The sequence below is a fragment of the Trachurus trachurus genome (genome assembly GCF_905171665.1).
Source record: "Trachurus trachurus genome assembly, chromosome: 16".
In the NCBI taxonomy this organism is placed as follows: Eukaryota; Metazoa; Chordata; class Actinopteri; order Carangiformes; family Carangidae; genus Trachurus; species Trachurus trachurus.
Genome location: NC_139902.1, coordinates 24,081,546 through 24,109,361, shown reverse-complemented (window position 1 = coordinate 24,109,361; position 27,816 = coordinate 24,081,546). Strand labels below are relative to the sequence as shown.

The 27,816-nt window shown below is 42.1% G+C and overlaps 1 protein-coding gene across 1 annotated transcript; it reads left to right on the top strand.

The window, feature by feature from the left end:
- The first annotated feature begins 638 nt into the window (after window positions 1-638).
- Window positions 639-27,494, top strand: eif3ea (eukaryotic translation initiation factor 3, subunit E, a). The gene is made up of 13 exons (XM_083988905.1): window positions 639-749; window positions 2,310-2,427; window positions 2,668-2,785; window positions 4,865-4,907; window positions 5,945-6,049; window positions 11,379-11,504; window positions 11,883-12,007; window positions 14,236-14,362; window positions 14,969-15,070; window positions 19,451-19,560; window positions 25,457-25,559; window positions 26,013-26,147; window positions 27,325-27,494. The coding sequence occupies exons 1-13, from the start codon at window positions 660-662 to the stop codon at window positions 27,358-27,360; spliced, it is 1,338 nt and encodes a 445-aa protein (XP_083845031.1). The 5' UTR covers window positions 639-659; the 3' UTR covers window positions 27,361-27,494.
- The last annotated feature ends 322 nt before the right edge of the window (window positions 27,495-27,816 follow it).

The following is a 27,816-nucleotide window of genomic DNA, read 5'->3' as shown; positions in this document are numbered from 1 at the left end:
TCATTCTAAAAGATGGACACAGTTAAACCTGGAAAAGTAAAATAAAGCAGCTTTGTGTGTGTGTGTGTGTGTGTGTGTGTGTGTGTGTGTGTGTTAAAAAACTGTGTTGTTTTTTTTCGCAGTTCTGCAGACACAGCATATCTTGGAGTGGTGCCTTCTGATGGCTAAGATCCTTCATCTATAAAATATAGCCCAGTAATAGCTAAACAATCAACACTGGAGTTCTGTCTGCTTCTGACTGGCAGACAAAAACAATAATGTCATATAATATTTGGGCCTATATATATATATATAAAACTAATAATAATATATATATGTTATTATTATTTTTTTCCACATTACTATTAGCTATGTAAAGTGGATAAAATGCCAATGATAAGTGAAAACATGAAATGACAAATGATTGTTTGGTTACTCTTGTTTTGAAATCATGCCTACACAGCTCAAAAACATAGGCTATCTAATATTGTTCTTAAATAAATCGTCAGTGTGGAATCTAAGTATTTATCTATCGACAAACTCATATTAGCACTGAAACATCGACATTACAAACCTTTTCATATCATTCTCATTGAGGATGCTGAGTGGTTGTCGCTGATTGGTCGGTCCCTCTCTACACAACTGCATCACACATTCACTTCCCTTTCCTCGGAGCAAAGATGGCGGAATACGACCTCACCACCAAGATTGCCCACTTTTTAGACCGTCATCTCGTTTTTCCGCTGCTGGAGTTCCTATCTGTCAAAGAGGTACGACATATATCAACATGTAAACGCTTGCGCGTATTTTTTTGTTAATTCTGTCAGCTATTTATGGGTTTTAAACAGTTGTACACGCCGTGTACGCTGAGGAGTTGGTCACATTTTCTACAGCTATGTAAAATACCCACGCTCCAACCGGCGTGGAGCCGGAAACGGAGCGCTCCCCTTTCAAAACAAAAGCGGAAAACGCGTTATCTGTAGCAGGCCTTTGATAACGGAATACAAAAAACTGTTACAAACACCTCGGCGATAGGATCAATCCACGTGGACTAAAACACAGTCGAAACGTTTGGTCGTGAAATATCACGACCCTCAAATGTTTTGATATACATTTTCATTTGAAAATACGACACCGGAAGTAGTGCATTGCTTAGTGATTAGCTTTACGTTAGCCGAGAGAACCACGCGCTTTTTCAGTTTTAGATGCTTGCAGGAATGCGCGTTTATTGCATCATGAGTATTACGTTTTACACAGTCTTGTGTTGTGCTTATTTACACTTTACCATACCGTAAGACAGCGATATTGCTGCCCAAATGAAGTATTACTGGGCACTGAAACGCTCGAAACATAGCCCTGGGACAATGCTAATCCATAGATGCTGACAGAGTGGTTACAAAACGTACACAATAAATATAAATGTGCGCTAAGGTAACAGCTGGAAAGTATGGCTTGACAGCGGGGAAATATTAATCCACACAGCTACGGGAAGTGAAGGTCCACGGACAATGGACATATAGATATAGATATCCATCAGAATCGCTTAAACTGTTGTTAGCGCTGGCTAGCCAGAGAGAGCTAACATGGACGTCAGTTCATTAGCATTGCCTGCTATGTTCAGCCCACGTTGAGATTAACGTTGTCAAGTACAGTCAGCAGGTCTTTAATATAACAATTATTGTGTGGATTGTAATATTACAACCTCAAAAATATGTATATATTAACAGTTAAGTGATAGATTAAATGAGAAACCCTGAAAATTAGTTTAAAAATACGATACCCCAGTCCATATGGCATACAGAGTCACTGAATGGTTTGACTAGCTATTCAAAAGTAATGATAATCACATAATACACACCAGTGGGAGGTTTTGCACTGACTGGTTAAATAGGGCTTTTCAGTGCCATCATCAATAAGAAGAATAGCGTTCATCCCTTCAGTAACGTTACAGTTCAGAGACTTGAGCACATTGAGTTTATATGCTCGCCATATGAAATGTGCTATATAAATAAATTGACATTGACATTGATGAATCAATGCAAAGGAACATTAAAACTGTTCTGGTGGCACATGGTGACTCTTCATCTTAATAAAGCACTATATTCCCTTAATTTGAAACGCATCTGTACTTATTAGCCGATGAAGGCTGATTTGATCCACTTGACCAGAAGTGATGAATGAAGTAACTGGGCTAAACCTATTATCCACTAACTCGATGTAAAAGTGTTGGTATTGGTAACTTGGCTTGTTCAGAGTCTCCTGGTCAGGTAAAACACCTATTGTACAAACTTTCCCCCCTCAACTCTATTTTCTTTTCTTTTTTATTGTAGATCTACAATGAGCAGGAGCTGCTTCATGGAAAACTGGATCTCCTCAGTGACACAAACATGGTGGACTTCGCCATGGACGTGTACAGGAGTCTTTTTCCTGATAAGGAAATACCCCATAGTAAGTGTTACACGCTCATCCTCTTTTCCCCAGAGCTAACTTGCACAAAACCAAGGAAGGTATTAATATTGCCTGATATACATCATAAAATGCTGTTGCGCTTGCCTGCCTACTCCATTTAGAATTGATTTAGCAGTAAACTTTGCTTTACAGCATTTTCAGTGCTGGGGCACAGACCATGCACATTCAAGTTTATGTTGTTGCTCTTGGTAATGACTTTCTTTATCTTCCCTGTGTCAGCCCTGAAGGAGAAGAGGACAGAGGTTGTGGCCCAGCTTAAGCAGCTGCAGTCAGAGACGGAGCCCATTGTGAAAATGTTTGAGGACCCTGAGACAACGAGGCAGATGCAGTCTACCAGGTAAAGCCTGTTTTTTTTTTTTTCTATTACAGAGTAGTATGCAATTTATTGCTGGGCTTAGCTGGCATGATTGGAGGATTAGTAAAAACCTGTTATTTGAAACAGTAGAGTTCATGGCAGCATTGCAAAGGGATTTTGTAAAGAACATGAAACTGTATTTTGAATGAATCTTTTTCAGTGCTTTAACTGAGCGAAGTCAGCAAAGACAGAAGTAAAAAGAGACAGACGCAAGATGTTGTGGTTAACTTTATTAAGACTGTTTTGTCATCTACAGTGATTAAAATAGTTTGGTCATATTCAGCCTTTATCCTTTCCTAATGTTTCTTGGCGCGAGCATGTATAGTTAATCAAAAACATTTTCCATTTTCATCTCATTTCAGTTTGCACTGCTTTATTATATTTTTTTAGCTGGGCTGTAGACATATGTTTATTTAAGCCACAGATTTGTAGGAACTGTTATGTGAGATTTGAGGCCTGATAATAGTAATATTGACTTAACACATGTCTATGTGATTGTTAGTTTGCTGTCAGTGTGGAGGGAGGAAAGGAAATCTACCTTTTGGATCAGGAATCGTGTGTCTGTCTTTAGTTATACATTATTTTTTCTTCATACCATTGGATTCGTAAAACAATGGGAAACTCATCTGGGGTCAATGAAGAATTCTCTGTATGGCCAACAGACTTGGACAGTTTTATTCCATCATTACGGCCCAAATTACCCTTGATGCAGTTGCTTGTTTTCGACATTGAGTTTGGATTAGAGAATCATCCAGTGCTGAAAATCATAAATTAGTTGATATTTCAACCCTGATACCCTGTCTATTGGGTTTAATACACACACATTTACTAAGTATTTTACTGGGTCACAGAACCTATTTGTCTCTTTACCTATAATTGGTTGGTTACTAGGCTTTGTTTGGACAACTAGGCCAGAAAAGAAGCCCAGCCATTATAGTAAATCATATTATTATTAACATTATTATTATTATTATTGCATTTATAAGCAGTATCACAATTAGATACAAGTCTGTGGGTCATTATCAGCGTTGAGGGATCATTGAGGGATCATATGTTCTCATTTGTTGAAGCTTTGAAACCACTTTTTGAGTTTTTGAGTCAACATGCTGCAGATGGCTCCTTGGATTTTTTTCAGTGCAGAAGGTGGCAGTAATGTTGTGCAGACGTTTTCATGAGCAGTTGCCACCAGTAAATCTCAATAGCTGGCTCTCATGTAAATCTCTCGACAAGTGCAAAGTAAAATGTAAGATGTTTTGTATCACTGTCAGGACATGGCGCAGATATTATTCTCTTGTTCTCTGTTTCTATATGAGGGATTTATATGCAGTGTAGACGGGTTTAAAAAGTAACAAAAAAAAGATTTTGGTGGTGACAGTAATGGAAAGTGAGTGGCTTGTATATATTATTGGGGTCAGTGTTTCAGCAGTGGACAGGAGACTGACATACAGCACTACTGGGAAGGCACCCAGGAGCTTATAGAGTCGATCTGTTATTAACTTCTGTGCAGGCAACGGAGTGGACGGACCCTCGAAAGCAGTAAAGAAATCCAACCTCAGACTAAATGAAATTCACTAAACACACATCTCAAATGTTAGCAAATGCACATTCTGAAAATGCACATACATACCCTTGATTGACATGCAGTTTCAGTGTGGTGTTTACAGAAATACCAAGATTTTAGGTCACAGGCACAGTTGTAAAATGCAGTTTGGACAGGACAGTTAAGAAGAGCCAGTGCATTCCTTCTTGACAAAGCCATAAAGACTCACATGCTGTGCTGAGAAATCAGGATTCACTTTATTCACCAGACATAATTTGTTAGACAAGGCTAACATAGATTTGTAGTAGCCAAACCAAATGTAATATACAACCCATCACACTGTTTTAAATATGAAATGGTCTTCATTTATGCACGGCTCTTGATTTAGACCAGAAGTGGAAAAATATACCTGAATGGGGCTCAAAACACCAGGACGTCAGCCAAATGGCGACTCAAGTTAAATGACCTCTAACTACAGGAACTGTCTTAACTTCTTTTTTTTTCTTCTTTTTTTGTTGCAGGGATGGACGAATGCTCTTTGACTATTTGGCAGAAAAACATAACGTAAGTTGGCCTGATTTGCTGACATCTCACTTCTTCCCTGCATTTCCCATGGCTCTTGTGTGAACCCATGGTTGTTTTAGGGGCGAAGTAGGAGGGGCAGGCTGAGCAGGGAAATGCAGAATTACTTCCCAAAACCCTTAACTCATTTTCAGGGTTTGTATGGCTTGCACAAATTCTGCGGACATTTACATTCTGTGGTGAATTGTTAAGAATAAACGGAGTAGCTCGGGACTCGTGGATAGAGCCGCAAGAATGCCGGAGGTTCTATATTTACCGTGATGTTTGGCTTCCTACCCTCCCCTCCATCGGTCCCCTCCCACTCCGGTATCCCGCTGACCTGCATGCTGTCCTCAGTGCACCTCCACACAGCCCAGGCTCAGGGTCCCACAGCCTGCTGTGGGCAAGGCCTGGTGCGGCCCAAAGCACCCACTGGCTGTCACAGTTAAACCGAACCTTAGTGAAAGATCTGACGTCAGTGCAGACACTGCTCTGAGATACTGGACAGCAGGAAGGACAGATAAATATAGGAAGACAAGTAGGCTTGAAATGATAGCCCTATATATTTATGTACGTATGCATTGCTAATTTGGTTCACATGACCACTTCTTGGCAGATTTGTTCCAAAAGTTAAATATTCTCTTGCTGTGGCCAAATACCACTGATATGATATAGCGGTGTTTACTCTATATTCATTTAGCAGTGGTGTGCCACCACAGTAGGGAAACTATGTCACTGCTACAAGTAAATATGAAATTAAATGGGATTTGTAATTTAGTCACAGCGGTCTACAATACATTTGGTGTAGACCAGACATATTTATTATGATTAAAAAAAATACAACACCCTGACTCTGAAGAAACGCCAACAGATACGACACAAAACTGGAATGTCCTTAGGCACCAGAGCTGCATAAAATTACAGACGAAGCACAGCACAGTGTTTCATTTGTAAATATGCCGAAGTATTGTTTGACTTGGTCTGTCAGCGATTCACATGTTCTCCGTTTGTGATATTGATACATCGTATTTCTCCTGAAGTTTCGTCAGGAGTACTTGGACACGCTATACAGATATGCCAAGTTCCAGTACGAGTGTGGAAACTACTCCGGCGCCGCAGAGTACCTTTACTTCTTCCGTGTCTTGGTAAGTTTTCAGATTTTTATCACACTGATTCAATGCCATTTAACATTAATAGTGTTTTTTGTTGATAACTGTACACATAACTGTGTCTTCAGTGTTTTACTGTCCTCATTTATATACTGCTTAAGGCATTCCTCTGACATATTAAAATTGAACATCACATTACGTCTGCCAGATTGCTTTAATTCCTCAAAAGGCCAATGCTCGCACAGGATAGGAAAAGAACACTTAGAAGTAATTGAATGTGAAAAGCTTACGTCATTGCCTATTCAATTCACTGCACGTCTTCTGTATTAGGAGGAGACTGCTGCTCTAGGACTTGAGTAGGATCTTTTACTGGGCCAAGTGATCAGTGGCGGAATGCATAATCTGTCTGTAGTCTCCTCAAGGGGCGGGTCTCAGCAGACACTTTATTGATTTGAGTGCTGTGGCCAAGAGTCCCTTGTCACGACTTCTGAGCTTATGGTGTGCTTAGTTATGCGAGGCATCTGTTAGTTAGCACGAAGAGGGCTCCACACATTTTGCAAGGTGTTTCTGGAAGGGTGTGTGTGTGTGTGTGTGGGTGGGCGGGTGGGTGTACTGTATGATTAGAGCCGGGGGACTTTCATCTAATTTAAAGTGATGAAAAAGAAGATAAGAAGAAGAACAGAAATGTGTATACGTTTTGATTAAATTATTTTCAAGGTAACTGTTTTTTTTTTTTAATCTGATAATTCCTAAGTTTTGTTGTTTTGCAGTGGAAGATAATTACAGTTCACAGAGACTGCTGGCAGAATTCTTGTTAGTGCCCATGCACACTCCCTATTTCCTCTATAAACAAAGAGATTTGTTGCCTGGGTTCTGGAGTTCGTGGTTTTTCTCCCGTTGCCCTCGGAAATGAGTGAAGGATGAACGTGGCTGTGAATGGGCTAGGTGCAGCTCGACTGCGAGACTGGGCTGCTGCTGCTTCCCAAAACTTGTTCTCTATGGCCTGTTTCTGGAGCCAATATGGAGCTATTATAGCAGCATCTCATTTCATAATGTGCTGTTTATTGTGTGGAAGGTACCACCTCATCTTTTTTATTTACGATTTGACCGTTAAGCTTTATCTTCCGTGTGAGGCTAGTCTTTAATTACAAATGAAGCTGTGCACTGGCACAAGCAGCTGCATCTCTGCAGTAATTTGTATTTTTAGAGAGTCGAAAATCTCCAGGGGTGGCGTACATGTCGAGAAACAACTACTACTGGCGAGGGCATTTTACATGAGATGTTTTATCAGGTGTTAATGTGCTGTTGACAAGAGACCATGGCTTTTCTCCAGTCAATTCAGAACTACTGTTCATCCCTGAAAATGGCATAATGAAAGGACTTGCCCAATACCCAGTCACAAGTCACGGTGAGTCTTGACATTATGAACTGGACAAAACACTGCTCGAGGGACAACAACAGCAATAACTATCAATGGAACCATGAACTGTGAGGAGACGTATAACCTTCCCCAGACTGACTGTTCGCCATGATTGAGAAAGACTCAAAGCTTACACTTTAATGCCTGCAAGTCCAAAGTAAGCCACGGAGGAACAAATACAAAAACTTTTGGAACGGCAACCTTAAAATCAGACACTTAAACCACCATCTCTCCACCAAGCATGTCCAATTTCAAGAAGCTAGCAAAGGCAAAGCTCAAAATTACAATCACTGTGTCCCAGTGATTCCTTCCAGATCGCATGCACAGTATCTTCAGGTTTTGTGTCCAGCTCCTTGTCTTAGATTATTGCTCCATTTGGAATAAAACCAAATTCCCAGCAGAAACGTAGCAATGTTTGACTCTTCTGGTGTGATGCTGTATGAAGTGTGAGTAAGTTCAACTCAACTGAATGGCCTATAATGACCAGTGGAACCAGCCTGCATAGTCAGTGGTTTCCAAGTGTCATTCACTTGTCCTCTTGCTTTTGTTTGTCTTTGGTTCAACATTTAGCTTTGCGGTAAAGCCAGGACCCAAGCCAAAACCAGCTTTGAAAGAATGGGCAAGAATAAGATCAACATTTTGTCTATTCATTAGAGTGAAAAACATTAAGACCATCTTTTGTTCCCATTCTAATTGGCATTTGATACTGCACTGTGTTGCCTCTTGTCTTTCGAATGTCAGTGACTGGCTAGTCATGCACATTCACTACGCCGAAGTGTCCCCTCCTGAAAAAAAACTTGGCAGTGACTTTGTGCAATGATGAACCCTCTTCGCAATAAACAACCCTCTTAACGCAAAGCAGTTGGGTACTTCATTTGATGGGTTTTTCACTGATCTGCCCAAATCTGTAGAAGGAAGAGTTGCATCCGAGACAAAATGACAAGTAATTCACCCAGGCTTTCCACTTCCACTCCCTCGCCTCAAAAAAAAAAAAAAAAAAGCATTAAAGAAAAGTTTTCAAAAGCTTGCAACGGATATGTCTCACTGCTCCAGCAACAGTTGTTTATGGCTTTGCAACTCAGTCTAAATAAACCAAAATTGCTCTAATTGAGGTATGTTGTTCGAAGTCCAGGAGAGAGGGTTTTTTTTTTTGCTTTTACCCCTCAAATTGTGAGACCCCTCATTTTAAGTTCCAGCCAGATCGGGCTCTGTAACTAGATATCTGTTGCTTACTCTTGACAATGCAAGAGGCTTTTTAGATGGGGGGGAAAGGTAGAAATGGATTTCATTAGTGGGAGTCTGTGTACTGCTCTCCCCCCCTTCCCTTTTCTCAGTGTTTTGTGGACCTCCCATCCTCACAGGCCCCTTGTCTGTCTCCCCCTCCCCCGTATGGGAGAGGTGAGGCTCCATAAAGTCATTTAACGTGGGAAACCCAGTCAATTAAACGAAGGAAGCCAGCCTTGCAAAATCCATGCCTCAGGTCTTGTTACAGTGTGGCCTAGCCCGAAAAGAGCAACTTATTCATATCATCACTTAATGCAGGGATTGAATGTTAAGAATAAAGATTGAGTATCCTGTCGGATCCCCAGCACAGTAAATTTATTGTTGCTGGTCAGTCAGTGAAATGTGCCCATTTCACAAACCAATGGAAACTTAAGGTAACTGCTGGAAAAACCCAGGTATTGAAACTTTTCTAGCGTGGCCACTAGTGAAAGCCAGACTGTGTGTGTGTGTGTGTGTGTGTAGAAGGCTGCCATAATGACCTGGAGGTTAGCCAAACATAGCGGGCAGGGACTTCCAAGAGAGGGAAAAAACTAACAAACAAAACAAAACACTTCAACAGATGAAACACTGACCTTTTATCCGGGCAGTGTAGCCGTTTTTTTTTCTCCTCTAACTGTTACAATACTGATCTCTTTTCTCTCTCTCCTTTGACTTCTGAAAAAAAGAATCATTCATAATATACCTGAGTTGTACCCTGATCAAAGAAACTGTGCCGCTCTGACTGGATGGATGAACACGCCGTCTTGCTGGGTTCTCCTCTGGTGGAATACCACAGGAGATTTTCCAAACATTTACCTGCCATCATTTCATATTATTGCACTTTGTTGAAACGTTATCAGCGTGGAACTGGGCTTTGCCAAGATAAAAAGAGGAACCTTTATATCAGAATAATTTTACCAATTTTTGGGGTTCCAGCGGAAACCTGTTCTTTTTTTAGTGTTTCCTCCACTCGCACATCTGTCGTGTCTCACAGTCCACTTTAGCGGCTGTCCGTCGGTGTACGGGGGCGTGTGGTTAGCATCTAGGTTTCTCTGGCCGCTCAGCAGACACCCACCCTGACTTCCTGCTTGACTCATGTCACTGCGTCTGGTGTTTGGTGTTATCGTGAACTACTGTGGCGCAGAGTTTCCCATGAGCCCTAGGGTGTAGTCTAATGTCCGCTACAGAGTGATTGCGCCGCCGAGGTTCAGAGGAATTCTCAACCTGTGTTTCATTACCTGATTCTTTTTTTGTTTGTTTTGGCCTGTGCTGGAAATCAGAAACAGTAGCCTGCAACATTTCCAGGTGATTATCGTCACAAAGTTGTGTCTTGTTAGTGTCAGTTCATATTTCAGCCTAATTACCTTGTGATAACGACAAAGTTGTCCACAGTCACTGAAGGTAATGTCAAGCTGAGCCAGTTCATGTGTCAGGGCATTGAAATTTTTGCAATGTTTGTTCTCAAGTTGAGTGTGTGCGTGTGTGTGTGTGTGTGTGTTAACACACAAAAAAATGAAAAACTTGCATTCAATGCACTGTACATATTAGGCATTGTTATTTGACAGGTTATTAGATGGCCTATTCATCGGCTTGACAGCCTAGAGCCAAGAGAAACTGAATAAACTTTAATAATAAACACAGGCTTGTATTACAATATCAGTCAGGCTTGCCAAACCTAATAATTAACAATATATTTAAGGGTAAATAAATAATAAACCATGGTGATTCTTTATTTTATAATAACAAACACTCTTCAATGTAGCAGATTATGTGATTGATCAGCTATGTTGTGCAGTTTCATTTCATTGCAATCAATCATACATTTTTTGGCGCTTTAAGTGTGGGCGGAGCCAAATATCTGGTTTTAAATTTTTTGTTGGTGATATAACTACACTCTATATTTAATACTTATCAGGATGGATCTGACCAGTGCTATGAAATGGCAATTTCAGAGATAGACTTTGGCATCATGGTCCTGTCATCTGATTCATACTTAGCAATAAAAGTCAGCATATCTGGACTTCTGATGCACTAATTTGGGACTATGATACTAAATCACAGGATTATTTTTGACTGCAGACAAGTTAAATGACATTTTGAACTGTTTTCTGTAAGTAGGCCCAAATTATAATTGGCATTGATTATAAGTCTATCATTGCTGATATGCAATTAGATTTGAGGACGTTCAACATTACTCAATCAAGTCAAGCTCCACTGCTATTAAAATGATTTAGTTTTTGCAAATTGTTTGGGCAGCGTAGTGGCACACATGCTCTAAACATGCCTTTATTTGATCTGGTAATTTTCAGACTGTATGGTCAACTGCAATGCAGTGGCTGTCGTATCTAAAAGTGCAGCAAATTCAGTTTTATAAAAAGCTAAACAGTCTTTCATGATCCATTTCTCTTTTTCTGTCAAGCCCCATTCCCTTAGGATGACATAATTTAATCAGTTTATCCAGTATAAATAAGAAAAGTGACTGCTCTGTGCAGCAGTGCCACTGAAGCCAAGCAAGTAGTGGCAAAGCTGTGTACAGAGGCAGATGTTACTTAATAGTCCGCCAGCGTGTATAACAAGATGCTTAATTAGCATCACGTCTGTCAAATGGTTGTGGAAAAAATTGCTGCTTCATATGTTGTAATGTAAGTTTTCAGCATGTGTCCCATGTTTTCTGTCCACAAGGTCCCATCGACGGACAGGAATGCCCTGAACTCTCTGTGGGGCAAACTGGCCTCTGAGATCCTGATGCAGAACTGGGAGGCAGCCATGGAGGACCTTACCCGCCTGAGGGAGACTATCGATAACAACGTAAATGCTCCACTTCTCAGAATTTGATACCTCATCTAGATTCCCTTACATAGACCTCCATATTGACATTTCACTTTGACTGCAGCTCTGCTGTGGCATTTTATTCCTGACCTACATACACACTCATCCGACTGCTTAGGAACTTGTAGTTGAGAATTAAGTGGTTGTCTTTGTTTGATTGATGGCCATGTAGGGCACACACGCACATTTCTTTTTTCTTTGTCTTTTTTTTTAACCGTATACCCTGTTGGAGAAAAGGACTGGTCCAGGTGAATTTACAGGTTTTTAACATCTTCTTTGTTGTATGTCTGTCTCGTCTTTGCTTTGTCACCTCTCGTTCCTCCTGCCTGCGTGGATTTCTGTCCTCTCCTCGTCCAGTCCGTCAGCTCTCCTCTCCAGTCTCTGCAGCAGAGGACATGGCTCATTCACTGGTCTCTCTTTGTCTTCTTCAACCACCCCAAGGGAAGAGACAACATCATCGAGCTCTTTCTGTATCAGCCACAGTAAGTACATTTATAATACAGTATTAAATTTGATTGTTGAAACTTTGAGTGCATAACATCTCTCTTTACTTACCGTATTTTGACAACAGCTGTTTCTGACAAATCTGACATTTTTTTCCAGTCCAGTTTTGTTACATTGTGACCACTTGTGTGTTTTCCTCTGAGTTGTGTTGATAGGTACAGCGTGTGTAATTACAGTAATTTTATTATTACACTATATCTCCAGAAGCATTTGGAAAAAAGATCGGTCATTTTTATAGCACAAACTTGATTTAGAGAAAACCATTTGCTTTAATAACACATTTTTGGGTGGTGGGCTTCTTCGTGAACCCTGCTGGTATTTTTAAAGTGGTTTCAGAAGTGTGTGTTTTTCGTGTGGTCTGTTTACTCTCCAAGTCGAGAACGAGGCCATGTGTATTGCAGATCGGAAACTTTATACACTGTGTTAAAATTTGCACACCACCTATTTTGATGTATTTGCTCCCTCCCCCTGTTCTGATTGCAGGCTTGTATAATTGTACAGATGATTGGGCTCCACAGACAGTATGACAGGCGACCACAACACAGCACTCTCAAATGTCTGGTTCCCTGAATTTTACTCAGTTTTTAATTTTATTGTGGATGATTAAGGAGGCCAGCCCAATAATTACTCATGAAAAGCTCACCCAGCCATCTGTGTGGATAAACTGAGGTAGTTTTGTGTGCTTTGCAGTTTCACAGTCTAGAAACCTCATGTTTTCCCCACTGAGGCTTGGCTTGGCTCTTGTTTCCCATCTCTTGACCAGTACTTCCTTTGGCTGAAGTCGTTGACCAGTGGCTGGCCTTCGGCTCCACATTTGACCTCCGTTACCCCTGCAGTCAGCAGATGTTCATCCAACGTCTTGTTTGTGTACTACTGACAGACTGCACTGACCTCAGAGCAGATAATGCAAACTTAAGTAGGATACAGGTGCAAACCGGTGGCGCATACCGAGTCATTTGATTTGTCTATATCACTTGTTTGGTTGTTGAACATCATTTTCGTTTCCTGATGAGCTGTGAAACGTTACCTCGTCTGTCTGTCCCTCGTCTGTGTTCTCCCACAGCCCCCCCTTCAACGGAGGAAATTTGAACTCTTACTTGATTCCTTGGCTGCATGCCTCAGTAGCATCTTCAGCAAACCAGTGCAGCTTTGCTTGTTGCTTCAAAACTCAACTTAAAAAAAAAAGAAAAAGATGAAGTCCCTTAAGTGGGGTAGGGTGAATGCCCCAAGATATGGTACAGTGACTCATGCAAGATTGCTTGCCATTGGACCCCCCCCTGGAGAGTGAGTAGGTGTAAGTTAATCAGGAACACAGCACAGAGCGTTGCGGTCTTCCACGGGAGTCAAGCAACTACAAAGGGAGGGAGGGAGGGGAGGGGAGAGGAGGGGGAGCCAGCTCCCTAAAACCAGGCTGACGACGGCTTTGCCAAAGAGCCCACTTCTGTTTTTAGACTCAACATCACAACTGCCACAGGTCCCCTGTCCCTTTAATTGTTTCAGCTAATTAAACTGTCGTCGGCACTCTTTCTCTGAACCCCATGTGTTGCTCTGGACTGAGCTAAAGGAGACCATAAGGGGCCCTCTCCACTTCCTCTTTTATGATTACATTTTTGTCAGTGGGGGTTCGAGTGCAGGCAGGGTGAAGTTCAAAGATAGGCATTCAGAATCCAGTGAGGAGTTTTGGTGATACGGTCGATGTGTTGACCGATTGCCATCTTGTAAAAAAAATTTAAAAAAATAAAAAATGGCGCGTACTTCACCGTGAGTCCATGTGCGTGCAAAGTGTACACATTGTTTTTACAGAGCACCGTCTCCAGAGTTGGTGTGGGATTATAATCAGCCTGTAACGGCGTCCTGTCTCTTGTGTTCAGCCCTTAGCCGGTTGACCTGTGGTTGAAACATCAGTCCCTGATGGATTGGGTTTCAGCTACTGGGCAGGTCCCTGCTCACTGATCTATATCTTCTTGTCAGGGTTTCCTTTTCCTCCTCCTCTCATAGGACACTAATGAAAGAGACGGCTTAAATCTAGGAGCCATGTCCAGCAGTGAGAGTCCTGTTTGGACATTTATCTGTTCAGCTGCAAAGGCTTTTTCTCTGCTTTAAATGCCAGGAGCCCTATAAGCAGCCAAAATGTTATATTATGTGTCCTTGTAAAGATCATGTCTTTGCTCTGATAAGTGATTACTTTTATCCTTCCTCATTCCAGATACCTCAATGCGATCCAGACTATGTGCCCCCACATCTTGCGTTACCTGACCACAGCGGTCATCACTAACAAGGATGTCCGGAAGCGTCGGCAGGTTCTGAAGGATTTGGTGAAGGTCATACAGCAGGTAACGGACTTTTTCCTTTTCACACAGTTATCAGGTCATTGCTTACAGGCGGTACATACTTTGAAGGATGAGTCACTGACCGGTGTAACCCAAGAACAGTGCTAGCACTTCTTTTAAGAGCAGAGAGTGAATGGTGGCGTTTGGTTCCAAGCTGGAGAAGCCTTCAGCCTATTACTTCTGGTAAATGGTGGTGAACGGACTGAATGCCATGTACCTGCAGTGCACCTTCTCACTAATGGCAGCAGGTACTTCAGTGATCTGAGCACAGATCTAATCACTGCTATCTCTGGTCACTGGACTCGGGTCAGGTTGGGACTTGACATTTTCAAGTTCCAGTTCAGATTGAGTGTGTTTGTTTTAATGAATGCACACGAGATGATTCCAAAACCACTTTGGATGTCGTCCCAGTAACTGTAATAAATCATGTATTAAATTTCAATGTGTCTTATATACAGTATGCTTGTCTGTGTAAATATACTACTTCTTCATTTGCATCTTAACATTGTTTTATAAAAAACAAGAGCGGGAGCTGCATAATATATATGTAAGCATATACAGTAGATGCATGTGGAGTTGATGATTCGATTTTTGTTTATTTTTTCTCAGGAGTCTTACACCTACAAAGATCCAATCACAGAGTTTGTGGAGTGTCTGTACGTGAACTTTGACTTCGACAGTGCTCAGAAGAAACTCAGGGAGTGCGAGTCGGTGAGTAACCACTTCAGTAACCCCAACAACATTCAACCCAACCTTTTCTTCCCAAACTACGAGGAGGAGCTAGTCTTGGGTTTATTGTGCCTCTCCTTGACAATACAGAGGTCTTCTGAAGACCAGTGATTTGTGGGTCAGACTCCTGAACTTTCACATGGAACATGGCAGTAAACATGGTTAGTGACCATGTGAGCTCTACGTGACCTTCTGCCTGTTCACACAATGTTCCTATTCGCCGGAGGTCTGCGTGGGTCAGGACGGTGATGGCCTGCGCCTTGTTTCTTACTGTCGGATATAGAGGGCTGCTCGGACATTGTATGACTCAGGCTGCAGTCAGATTTTACTATGGCCTGTAATTGACCCACCAGGCTAGTAGTTAACAGTAAAACCTTTATAAGCAAAGGTCTCCACAGAGGCGTGCAGACACTCATTTTCTGTGGGAGATTTGTCATAGCTCCCTCATTTAGAGTGTTAATTTCAATTTCGGTGTGTAATGGCTAAATGTAACTGTCATCCCTGATGTGAGAATGGGACTGAGAGCACACAGTAGGAGTCCACTCTTTATGTTGACAACACAGCTTAACACAAAAAACGTTAGAGGATGATATTTATAGCTCAATGAAAGATAAAATGAAAATCTTGTCATTTGACCGATTGATCTTGTTATCAGTAAGTCCGGTCTTTTTTGACAAACTGACCCCTTTTTATGCCTTTGTGTCCACTAAGTAAACAGCTGTGATATAGTCATCACCTTCTCCATATATCTCCATAACATCAGTCGTATTACAGTTGCCTTTCTTTCAACCCTAATAGGAAACAAATGCATTCGAGTCCATGAGTCACAAAAATAATGAAGGTATTATCCTATTTCTTGAAGCTGAATTGGTGTTTATTTTCACTTTTATAGTGCACAGAGGCTTTAACCTCATCACATCCATATGTGGGTGTTTCTAATACTCTGTCCACCCCCTTTAAGTAAAAAAAAGTGTCAGTATAATCTGACAATAACAGCTGAATATGATGTAATATTATGTTTTGAGTCTACCTAGGTGGTGAACCTACTACTGGTATAAGTATATGCAATATATTTATTTCTAAACATATACACAATAGGAGTCATATGTCAGTACATATCCTTTTTGTTTAAGGAAAACTTAATTTAATGTGTGGGACCTGTTGTCAGTATAACAAGCAATTGTGGGGCTTTGATGTTTCACTCTACAAATTGCTTAGTGTGAATTCTCAGATACTGCAGTGAAAGTGCAGCTGGACAAACAGGATGGACACAATAACACAAATACCTATACGTGATCATAATAATGATAAATGGCAAATTATGTGTTGCGTTGATGGCATAAGCCCAGGAGGCCCTATTACGAGGGTCTGGTCAGATCCCGTGGACACAATCAGTGAACGGTAATCAGATTCAGAGAGAGAACAGGTGTCCTAGCTGGTGTTGTGATGTATGTATATTTTGTGTAACTCGATCTACTGGTGCATTCTTTGCATATGCACTGTAATTTGGTTTTCCCAGATGACATGATAATTTGGACCTACAGTGGAATAAAAGGCTAGAGGGTTATTTGGCCCCTTTTTCATCTTTTGCCTCTCAACGATAAACCTTCGAAATGAAAAACATCTGGCCTGATCAAATGGTTCTTTCCCAGGAGTAAATGTTTATAAATCATGTCAGCGGTTTAGTGAAGGTTCCGTTTCATTTTAGTCTATTTTCAAGCTAATACAAAGAGTCTTGGGCTTTAGCACTATTTAACAAATGAGGAAGTTTAAACCAAACTCATTTGGGCAGATTTGTTTTTACTTGGTTATACCCTCAAAAAAAAAATCTGTTCATCGTGGTTAGAAAAAAATCCACAGCATGTTCCAAGAGAAAATGAGATTTTTCCTGTGCAGAGGCCTCCAGGGGCCATCTCCAAATGATGACATGTACTATCAACAATATTAGAGCTGTATCCTATTTCAGCTGAGACACGACACACGCCCTCAATCACCAACCTTGTTAAACACTTGCATGCACTTCTTAGGAGCTCTCTGGATTGGTCCTGACCTTGCCTCATGGGACCCTGTTTACAGAGACTCTTCTTTGGTGGAAAGAGATTCTCAGTCCCGGCCACCTCCGAGGTCGAGGCCCAAGTTATTCCAGGTGCTTTAAACTCTGGACTACCTGTCAGTCTTAACAGAGCGTGTCCAGTAGGTACAAAAGCCCTCTATTGACTCTGTTTAGTTCACAAGCAGGTCTAGCGAAGTGGGTGGTTCCAAAAGTGTTTAACAGCACCTTTAATGCATTGCCTGTGATGGTCTGCAAACATTTCCCAAAATGGTCCTGTTTGAAGTTTGTCGTGCAGTTTTTTTTCCGCCCGCAGAAATTCACACGGAAGCCTTTAAAAAGTGCATTATTTCAGAGGTAAAAGGATGTTTCGGTGATTGAGGTAAGCCGATACCCCATTGGGATGGGCTGTTGTCTTGATGAGCATTTGTAATGCATCAATTTTGAGCCATTGAGAAGAGTGGCACCTATCTATTTACTGATTGCTGTAATGGCAAGATATGGGTATTGTTTTCAGCTCCCCTGTGCTCAGTTCACTGTACCCTGTACAATAGTTTGAGCTAAGTGCTTTCAGAGGGAGAGTTTAGCTCGGTTTAAATTGTCCTGTTCAGGCTGCATAAGTTTTCTTTTTGTTTCTTTCCCACTCCACCTGAATCTGGAATCACTGTCAGATGTTTGAATCTTGCATGTCAAAGACTGAAAAGTATAGGCCTACCTATAGTCAGGCCCTCAGATTGCACATAAAAGGGCTCTTTAAGCCCCCTTTCAGAATTTGTTTAAGCTTTTGTGGCTTGAATCCCAGATGACAGTAATTAGGGCACTTAACTCCTCAAAGTTTATCAGCCTTAGATAAGCGTTGTCATAGCTGAAATGCGTGTTGCCTGATAGCGCCATGTAGTTGGGATTTATTCAAGCAGAACTCAGGACAGATAGCGGCTTTCTAAGCTTAAGCAAACCAAGCACGGAGTAATTCTCGGAGAACTTTTGAAGATGGAGGTCTGTGATGTGAAATAGCACTCACTGGAGAGTTGGAATGCAGCGAGCACTGAGAAATGGGACCATTTCACACAGTGGTACCTCTGGGGCCATAGCTGGGTCACGAGCATTTACAGTAGATGAAGTAGATGAATCGGCCATATGTAGCAGACGTCAAAGAGTCCAAGCAGGGCCGTATTTCTCACTGGTAACAAGGCACAGGTGATACTGTATATAGACGGCTGAAAGGACTTGCTCTCATCTGTGAGTTTATTTGGACTGGAGGTGCTGCTGCCGCTGGTGGATGACTGTAGCTATGAAATTTGGTGATCCGGGACAGGAGAGTTGACACTGAACCACCAGACCAGATGACTGATGACGAGTCGCAGACAATGCGGCCGCCTCTGCGGTCGGCCCCTGCTTTTTCACTGTATTGTACACGGCATCTGTAGAAGTGAAAAGATTTGTGGTTGATCTGAAGCACCGTGCACGGCCCGGGGTCACGAACAGACTTACCGACTTTGGCCAGGAACGCACTGAATGTGTGGCGTGAGCGTGGCAGCTGCGGAACATGTTTCATTTCAGTGCACATGGTAATGGCTTAGAGCTGATAGACTGGCTGCATGAGACACACTTCCCTTGTGTTTTGGTTGTGTGATCCAGAGATTCAGCTTCTCGTCTATTAAACAAAACTGACACCTTCCACTATATACAGACATAAAAAAAAAAAAAGATTATATTACAAACTTATATTTTATAAAGATAAATCCCATCAGTAACCTGCAAACTCTATGTAGAGATTCAGAGCTGCTGCAGCAGTAAACGCTGAACACACACACGCATCTCTCTACAGCAGTTAACGATGTCATTCTCCATGCTCATTGTCATGCTATGCGGGCAGTGTGTTGCTGGCATTTATAGAAGGAACTATTTAATTATAAAACTTCAGCCAAAACAGATTTTTTGGTGAGGTACTTGTTGACAGTCTGGTCCTACCTGCCTTGTTTACTGTGGACTTATAAAAAAAATGGATTGGACTGTTGTTTCACTGAATAGATTTTTTGCCTAATTGAATGAGACATTACTTTGTAGAGCAGACAGATTGAAACTTGTGACTCTCATGACTCTCAGACTGGGACCTTTAGGCCGGACAACAATGGATTGCCCTGATGAGTCTAAGAAAAGCTCTGACTTCTCTCTGTTTAACTGTTTGTCCTAACTTGAACCTTAAACTGTTATAGGAGAACCTTTGAAGTGGCCCTTGTAAAAACGGCCAGAAATAACTCTTTGTGTAATATTTACACTGCTTTTAACATAACATGGTTTTTGTTTCCTAGGTTCTTGTGAATGACTTCTTCCTGGTGGCTTGCCTGGAGGACTTCATTGAGAACGCCCGCCTCTTCATCTTTGAGACCTTCTGCAGAATTCACCAGTGCATTAGCATCAGGTTAGTCACTAAGTACAAACCACCCCAAGTGAAACTAACCCTTGGGAGCCACTGTAGCAGTAGTGTTGTTGGGGATGCCATATGGGGGATGCTACAGTTATCACTCAGCAGAATTCTGACAGACATCCTTAAAGACTAGTCAGGAAGATTTGCTATCTCCAGACTATGTAAGCATTCAGCAAACAGGAAGTGAGAACATAGGCTTAGCGATGAGTGGAGTCTCCCTCACAGATAAGTGTTTATTGCCCGTCCACACACAGCCATGCTGACCGCACACATCTTGAGGATTAAGCATTGTGAGCTTTAACTGCTTCCAGGGTCTCCACAGGTTGCTGTGCTCACTAAACTTTTAAGACCACCTGTCCCGAGAGCAATTCGGACAGGCTTCTCCCAGCAAGAGGTCAGGATTTAGACAGGTTCCTACCTACCTGCTCTAATACACAGGAACATTTCAGCTTCCCTTTCTCTGAGGCATGGAAGTCAGAGAGGTCTCTAGATCTCTATTGACTCCTAAAATAAAACCGACCTTTTGATGTCACCACTCAGACCAAGAAATGGAGTCAATCCCAATTACAGTGAGCATCAGCAGAGAGAGGAGAAATTGGTTAAAGTGATTGTTTACAATTAAGATAGATTACAGAATTTGGCAGCCTCTTAACATCAGTTTTAATGAGTAAGAAAAATAAAGAGGCATTCACCAATACCAGTCATTAATCCTCGTCTTTGTAATGGAGGATTTAAGCTTGTTGCTGAACCTAATCTCGTAGCTAATGCATGTGTTATTGTTTATTCTTTTTCTCACTAATTCTTAGTACAAATTCCCCACTGCTGTATTCATAGTGTGCTGTTCCTCTGGCATACTATGAATGCTGAAGGTTTGAAGCAGGGTCTGCATTTCAAATATGGTCCACGAACACATGATGTTCAGTGGAAAGAGGGAATGAATTACTTCTGTTGACACGAAAATGATTGCATTGACTGTTATATAGAGCCGTGGAGGTCTGTAGTCAAGGTTGAACCGTGGAACATGATCAGGCCCTGTCGAAATCTCCAGTTGCAGATTGTCTGGAATTGATTAGGAGTCCTGGTTCTTTTTGGCAGACTTACTGCAATTGGATCCATTTACTTGTTAAGGACCACAAAGGTTAGTGGTAACACTGAAAGAGGAAGTTGAACGGTGATTTTTCTACTTTTCACCTTTTTCCTGTGTCCTCAGCTCGCTGTTTGTTGAGGTTTCCGAAGCAGGAACACTTATCAGGGTCAGTTTCAGGGATTTCCATCTTTATTTTTGGCGATGTTATGACGATGGACAGAACATGTCTATTTTTTGACAGACACCCAAATTCCATGTCATTAGTACGTTGCCCAGAAGCCCTCTGTACCCAAGTGTGGACTCAAATGAGTTTGATGGCTGTTTTTAATGAGGACATTTTTACAGCTGTTGGCCATGATGGTTTCACAGATATTTAGCTCGCCATTTGCCCACAGCCTGGAACACAGAAGTGGACCCGAAGTCGGCGTAATTGAGTTATTTTATGCAATAAAGTCTTATGTAAAATGTACTGTAGGGAGTGAAAACGCGATTCAGCCTGCTCTCATAATTGCATACACACACATCCTTTTGTCTAGACTGTTCAGTGTCCCGAGTGTGTGTGTTTCCAATTTAGCTTTGTTTTCCCAGTTTGATTTACAGGGTTTGTTTCCTTCAGTCCTTCCATGAACGTTTCAGTGACGAGACCCTGCACTGACCTCAAACGCACACTTGTCCTTTGACATTTTGAGTAAATGCTTGAGACATGATCATTTGGGCAGTTTTTTCCCTCCCCATTACTAGATTGTATTTGTACACAACTGCTTACTGGTAGTTGGATGGAGCGTCTCGTGTATTTGGATGTAACACTGAGGATCTTTCCACCTCACAATTGAGTCATTAAAACGACCACACGATCATTTCGGTTTCCCCGAAAAATCAATTTCACCCCAAGCCTAACAGCAAGGTTGCTCCAAATGGCTTCGAGTCTCCCAAACGCTATCATATGTTAGTGTTTAACAATGCATTCATTTCAGGCAAGCCATGTTAAGAAGGGGGCTACTTTTTGAGAAGCAGCCCCCATCCTCCTTTCTCCCCAAAGTGCGCTAGACCCCAATCCCTGACCTCTCTCTTCAAGTGTGAGGTAGGTACTGAGACCCACAGGAGTCCCCTAGCCTCAAGTCGAAAGCTCAGGAGCCAGAGTGAGTAAAGGGTCGAAATGAAAGTGATCCCCTCTCCCCCAAGGAACGGGATCATGGTTGTGTAAAACAAAACCAGTCATGGAGGCTGTCTGCTTGGCTTAAGGGCCAAAGGATGTCAATAGTGTAGGTTGTTTGAGTCCGACCTGTTCCCTCTCACATCTCCTTTTTTTTCTCCCACTCTTTTCTTACTTAGCTGCTGTAGAGCTCTCTGAGACAATGAGATAAAGTAACCCTGCTCTGATATACAAATGTCCTTCCTGAGAGGAAAACATTGCCAGACTTTCTTTCATAAATTAGATTAGAGGACTTTGACTGGTACAGGCCGAGGCCCTGGGCCTTTTGGGGCACGCTCTGTTCCTGTGTTATGCTGCACAGATCACGTTTAGAGGGGTTAGGGGTTATGGCTTAACTCCCCTGTGAGGAAACCAGACCATGTTTATTTTGATCATCATATCTGACCTGGACTTGACTGACTTGTGCCCCCACTTTACCGAATTGCCAAACAAAACACCCAGTACCCCTGTGCAGCAATCACTTAATCATATGGGTAAAATCTGAACCAATAACAAATTTCATTCAAATTTGACCGAGATTACTTGATTGTTAGATAAATATGTGAAGAGTGTTTCCGAATGTCAGTGAGTATGATGGAGTGGAGCTCTTAAGAGAAGTTGACTATTCTAGTAGTTTTTACATGATTGTGCGAGAAGATGTTGGGTTAGGCATAACACATAACTATACATTGTTATGCAATCCATTACCATCCATTGCTTTAGCCCTACTATACTGTGAAGCTTGTAACAAGCAGCATTTATGCACTATGTCAGACAGGTAACCTTACAATGCAGTGGGATTTCCCTTCTATTCACTTGTGGTTAGGACCAATCGGCATCTTATGAGAAAGGAACTGTTTGCAGCTAAGGAAAAATATATGCACAATTTTTCTTTTTAAAGATGGCAGGCTAAGAAGCTTCCCCCTTTTCCAAACTTTTCCCACAAAACATTCCCAAATGGTTCAATGTAAGAAACCAATTGGCACATCAGGTTATCAGATGGATGTTGGATCTATTTTAGGTTCATTTTTGACACAACAGGTTGGGTCATTAATTTGTTTGATTTCATTAATTTGGAATGTGTTTCTGTTTGTTTGACATAAGCTCATATCCAGTCAATCATATTGAGGTGCAACTATTAATAATATGCCACTTGCTCTAGCAACATGTAGGTCCACAGACTTAAAACCTTGGTGTCACTCTATGATTGCTGACATGTGGTATCCATCTCCAGTCAAACTTGAGTCATTAGACAGCTGACACTTTTCCGAACTTGTTAGGTCCCCGTAATAATCTGTAGGAGTAATTTTGTTGTCATGCGTCGTTTTCTCCAGGTTTTTTGTGACCTGGAGTGTAATCATCTGTCCACCAGAGCTAGTGTTACTAGTTTACTGATGTGAGTGACAGGTTAATCAGTCTCTCTATACTCCTTTCTCTTCCCTCTGGGCTGCTGGGATGAACATGAATCGGCTCACAACTGGTGTTTTTCTTACTTGTTATCCACCTCCTCCATCACTTCACTGCGGTGAAAGTGTTGAGAGAGATGCACTGTCACTTGGAGACCAAACCCCATTTTGCTCATTATGCTGAGGTAATGCTCTTTGTTTGTTGTTTATGCTTTTAATGCCCCTATCCAGACACTGACATCATTTTACTTCCCTTCTTTATGTGGTTTTGCCACCATTTGGCAAACATTCATGGGTTAGAAAGTGGTAGTCCTTTTTTTCTGTTTGTTTGTTTGAGCCTTGAGGTAAGACAGACATTATCGCAAATCCCAAATAAGATTACTTTCCACCAAAAGAATGTCTTGAATAAGTCGGCCTGAGTTGCGATCAGAAATGACTGGTGGTGGGGTCTGTGTGAAGAGCCGTGGTGTGAGAAGTAGTTTTGGTCTGGGTAGATTCAAGCTTACTCACTGAGGGAGTCTCACAAAACATGATTAATGGACCAGGAAGTGATAATTAGTTGAGTAAATTGTTTTTATATAGTCCTTATAACCCCTATTATTTTGTGCAAACAAACAGTGACTACACACAATGACAAATTTGTCCCTACAGTATTTGTGTTAGGTTTTCCGAAGGGTGGGAGGGGCCCACGTCTTGCTTTTGAGGTAAGATTGCTGTAGTAATTGTGGGCAGTGCACAGAGGGGTTGAGGATATTTATTGGGGCCCTTATATGAAATGTGGTAGGCGTGGAGGGTGGTGGGGGTCAGACAGGAGGGGAGGGGGCAGGAAATGTGGGGCGGGAAGGGGGTCTAGATGGGGATATCGAGGGGGTCTAGTTATTTTGAAAGCCACAAGGGAAGCCAGCTGCACTGGGTAAAGCTTTGGATCAAAGAATGCCAGCCACCCTCATGCCTCCCCTCCCGACGCTGTGACACATCCACGTATAGCTGTATCAAAGAGCAGCCCAGTCTCCAACCTGGCTTTTATTTCAAGGGACAGTCACCGGTTGGACCAGTGTGCCATGACGAGCTTAAGTGGCCAGGTGTCCTGGACAGAGGTTCAAAAAATAAAAGGTTAAGTAACCACAGAGGCTCACAACATGGGGCAGTCCTAGCACGTCTAATTGAGTTATTCATACAAGTCTGTAAATCAAGCTCCCATTAGCAGAGGACCATTAGAAGTGTTTTGGAACGTGCTTCATATTATACACCTTTTGCCTGAAGCGCAATATGTTGGCCATCTATTAAAACTGTCAAATGAAAATCGTGACTAGTCATTTGGCAACTAATGTACAACATCCATCATAATGTAGTGTAGTGTTAACTAAGAGTTATTTGGTGCTATTACATATTTTAAGAATACATCATGTCCAGAGAGCAGCCCAGTTTAATTGAAGTCACTGTTTGCAGAAGACCTATCATATCGATGAGCTGCAGAGAATATCTGTGCCATATCTTGTGTTGAAAACCAAGACGGTTCAGTAACATCAACAGTAGTTATTTTAGTTTGGTTTGATTTATACATTGAAATGTCCTTTCTATATCTTGTCTGTCATTAACGAGCCAATGTGCTAAAATGCTCACAGAGACAGTGTTGGTGTTTAGAGGCTATCATGTTTATGATATTAACCATCTTTGCTTTGTGTGTTACCTTGCTTATGTTTTCTAATTAGCACTAAACACAAACCATAGCTAAGATTGAACCAGTGTCATTCATTTTCAGCCATTTGAAGCATATTGGGGGAGGGGGGTGACCTCATGGCTTTGCTCAGTCAGAAGGTCACCAAAGTCACCTTGATACATCCTTGAACCATGAATGTCTGGACAAAGATTTGTGAAGGATGTCTTGACATTCATGGTACAAGGCCGTCTGAGACCAATGGAGTGGACAAACCTACAGATCAATATTGCATCCAAAACTGAATGCATTGACAAACGTCAAGTTTTTTTTACCCCATCATCCTTCAGAATAGCATTAATTCACTCATTCATGGTGATTCATGCATTTTGAGGGCCTCATGCACGATAATATTACAGTGCTGCAGACCCAGGTTAATCCCTTTTTTAGTTTTTATCAGAACCTGCACACCGCTGAGACGGACAAGCCTTTCTGTTCACTCCTACCCAGACCCAGGTCTAAGCCCCACATCTCTGTTTTCTCAACAGCATGCTTGCAGACAAACTGAACATGACGCCTGAGGAGGCTGAGAGATGGATCGTGAACCTTATCCGCAACGCCAGGCTGGATGCCAAGATAGACTCCAAACTGGTGAGACCTCCTGTCTTCTTCCTTAATCAATCAGCTCAGCACTTAACTGCTTAATCAAAGCTTTTCAAAAGGACCTTTCCAATCCAGATGTGGTTGTGATTATCACTTAGCTCTTTACAGGAGCTCCTCCTGAACGTCCTCGGGAAGATAAAGAGGCATTATTTGTGCTGTGACTTTGTAATTGAAGGGTAAAGACTGCTGTAAGGACATCGCAACCACAATATCTCACCCTTGTTAGGTCCCCTGCATGTTTTTGCCTACACATCACAGCAGTCCTCTGTAATCAGTCCTTCAGAATGACATGGAATTATGTGGATGAGCCTACAGTAGATGTCAATGGGATCTTTGCAACCTCTGATTGGTGCTTGTAAGATGGTGTGTCTGCAAGAGCGAATTTGATTGGCTCTTTGGAGTAATTGTGAATGCATGATTCATTTTCATCTGTGTTTTCAGGGCCATGTGGTCATGGGGAACAACGCCATATCTCCATACCAGCAGGTGATTGAGAAGACCAAGAGCCTCTCATTCCGCAGCCAGATGCTGGCCATGAACATTGAGAAGAAGCAGGCCCACAGCACCAGGAACGAGGTGAATAACGCACACATACTGTAAATGCAAAATGCACACATACCACCTCTCCCAGCTGGAGGCGACCGTCCCTCCCTTTACCAATCGGATCGCTAGAAGGTCAACATGAGCTCAGGGCAGTTCAAAGTGTCTCAAATGATCAGCTCAGAAGAACAAGGCTGAAGAATGTTGATGAACAACCATCAACAAAAGCTCTCTTTACACGAAATAAGCCAGTAAGAGCAAGTTTAACAGAGCGAAGGCTTTCATCCCTCCATTGCTCTTCAAAGGCCTAATGACAAGGTAGATTCCAAACAACCATAAAACGAGTCCTGAGCTCAGTGACTCAGCTCAGCAACGTAAATAAGGTGGACCCTCACCGGCTTTTGGTGAACATTACTCAAAGCTTAGAGTTCCCTGCACTTAGGTCCTGTTGCAGATGTCTGGCTCAGGGTCCAGTCATCCCATTTACGTGTGTTTTTGATGTTGACCTTGTGCATTTTAGTGGTATGTAGACCGCTCAAGCACTGCAACTACACAGAATGTCATGATCACACGCATACTCTGAACTGAAGCTGAGAGCTGTTGCTTCACACCGCATGAAGACATGACACGTCTGTCAAAGCAGATTGATGGGCCGGCTCCCGCACCCGACAGCCCTGACAGCACCAAGGCCACAGAGTTACAACTGACACGTTAAATGTTCACTTTTTAACTGTGCCGCTCTTGAGTGGCTAATCTTTGATGTGCTCAGTTACCCTCCTTCCTATTGTTTGAATGTCTGCAGCAGGAGTGCTGCCATAACCCTGTCCTGTAAAAAAAAAAAAAAAAAAAAAAAAGCAGCGGCCCCACTCATTAAGAAGTTTTTGTAATTAGACAAAAGAGGCTGCAAACAACTCACAGAGCACCACTACATCCTGCTGTCCTCAAGGCTACAAATCACTTGCATATAGAGAACATTTACTGCCTGCCATCTGGGCTGGCTGCTTAGGGTCCCTGTCAGCCCTCACCACCACCCAGCGCTCACCAACAGAGCACACACATTACACATTCCCGACGAGGAAAAACATCAGCACTTAACTGCTTGCACATGTATGATGCTTTTTCACATTTCCGGCAGAATTTTTGTTTTGATCGTTTTCAGTGATCCTCAAATGGTCTAACTTGCCTTTTATTTTTCTTCACGCCTTTCTTCCAGACACCGAACTGGGCAGGTCAGGAATCTGGATTTTAGTGACACAGTGAAGATGGAGCCATCCGACTCAATATTTTACATCCTTTTTCCACACTTGTCTCTCAAGGAGCACAGTACTGTTTTGCACTTGGTTCAAGTCATCACCAGTTCAATAAAAGTGACCAACAAAACCATTTTCACCCATGATTGCCTTATTTCTGGACATTACAAATGGCGGTTGAGGTTTGAGTGGTCAGACTTTTTTGTATCGGTAATACTTGATGAAGTTTTAATGTGTGCATTGAGTCACTGAGTGGGACAGTTAAGACTGCTGTGTGTGATGCGGCTCATGTGTGTGCGCAGTAATGATGAATGGCTGTTTAGTCTGTTGGTTTTATGGTGTTTTAGTGGTTCGCTTCACCGTGGCAGGCAGTCTCGCTGAGTGGGACGTCAGCTGAAGGGGGCAAACAGAGGTGATGTACAGTTACCAGTGGTCACACTCTCTGCCAGTCATCC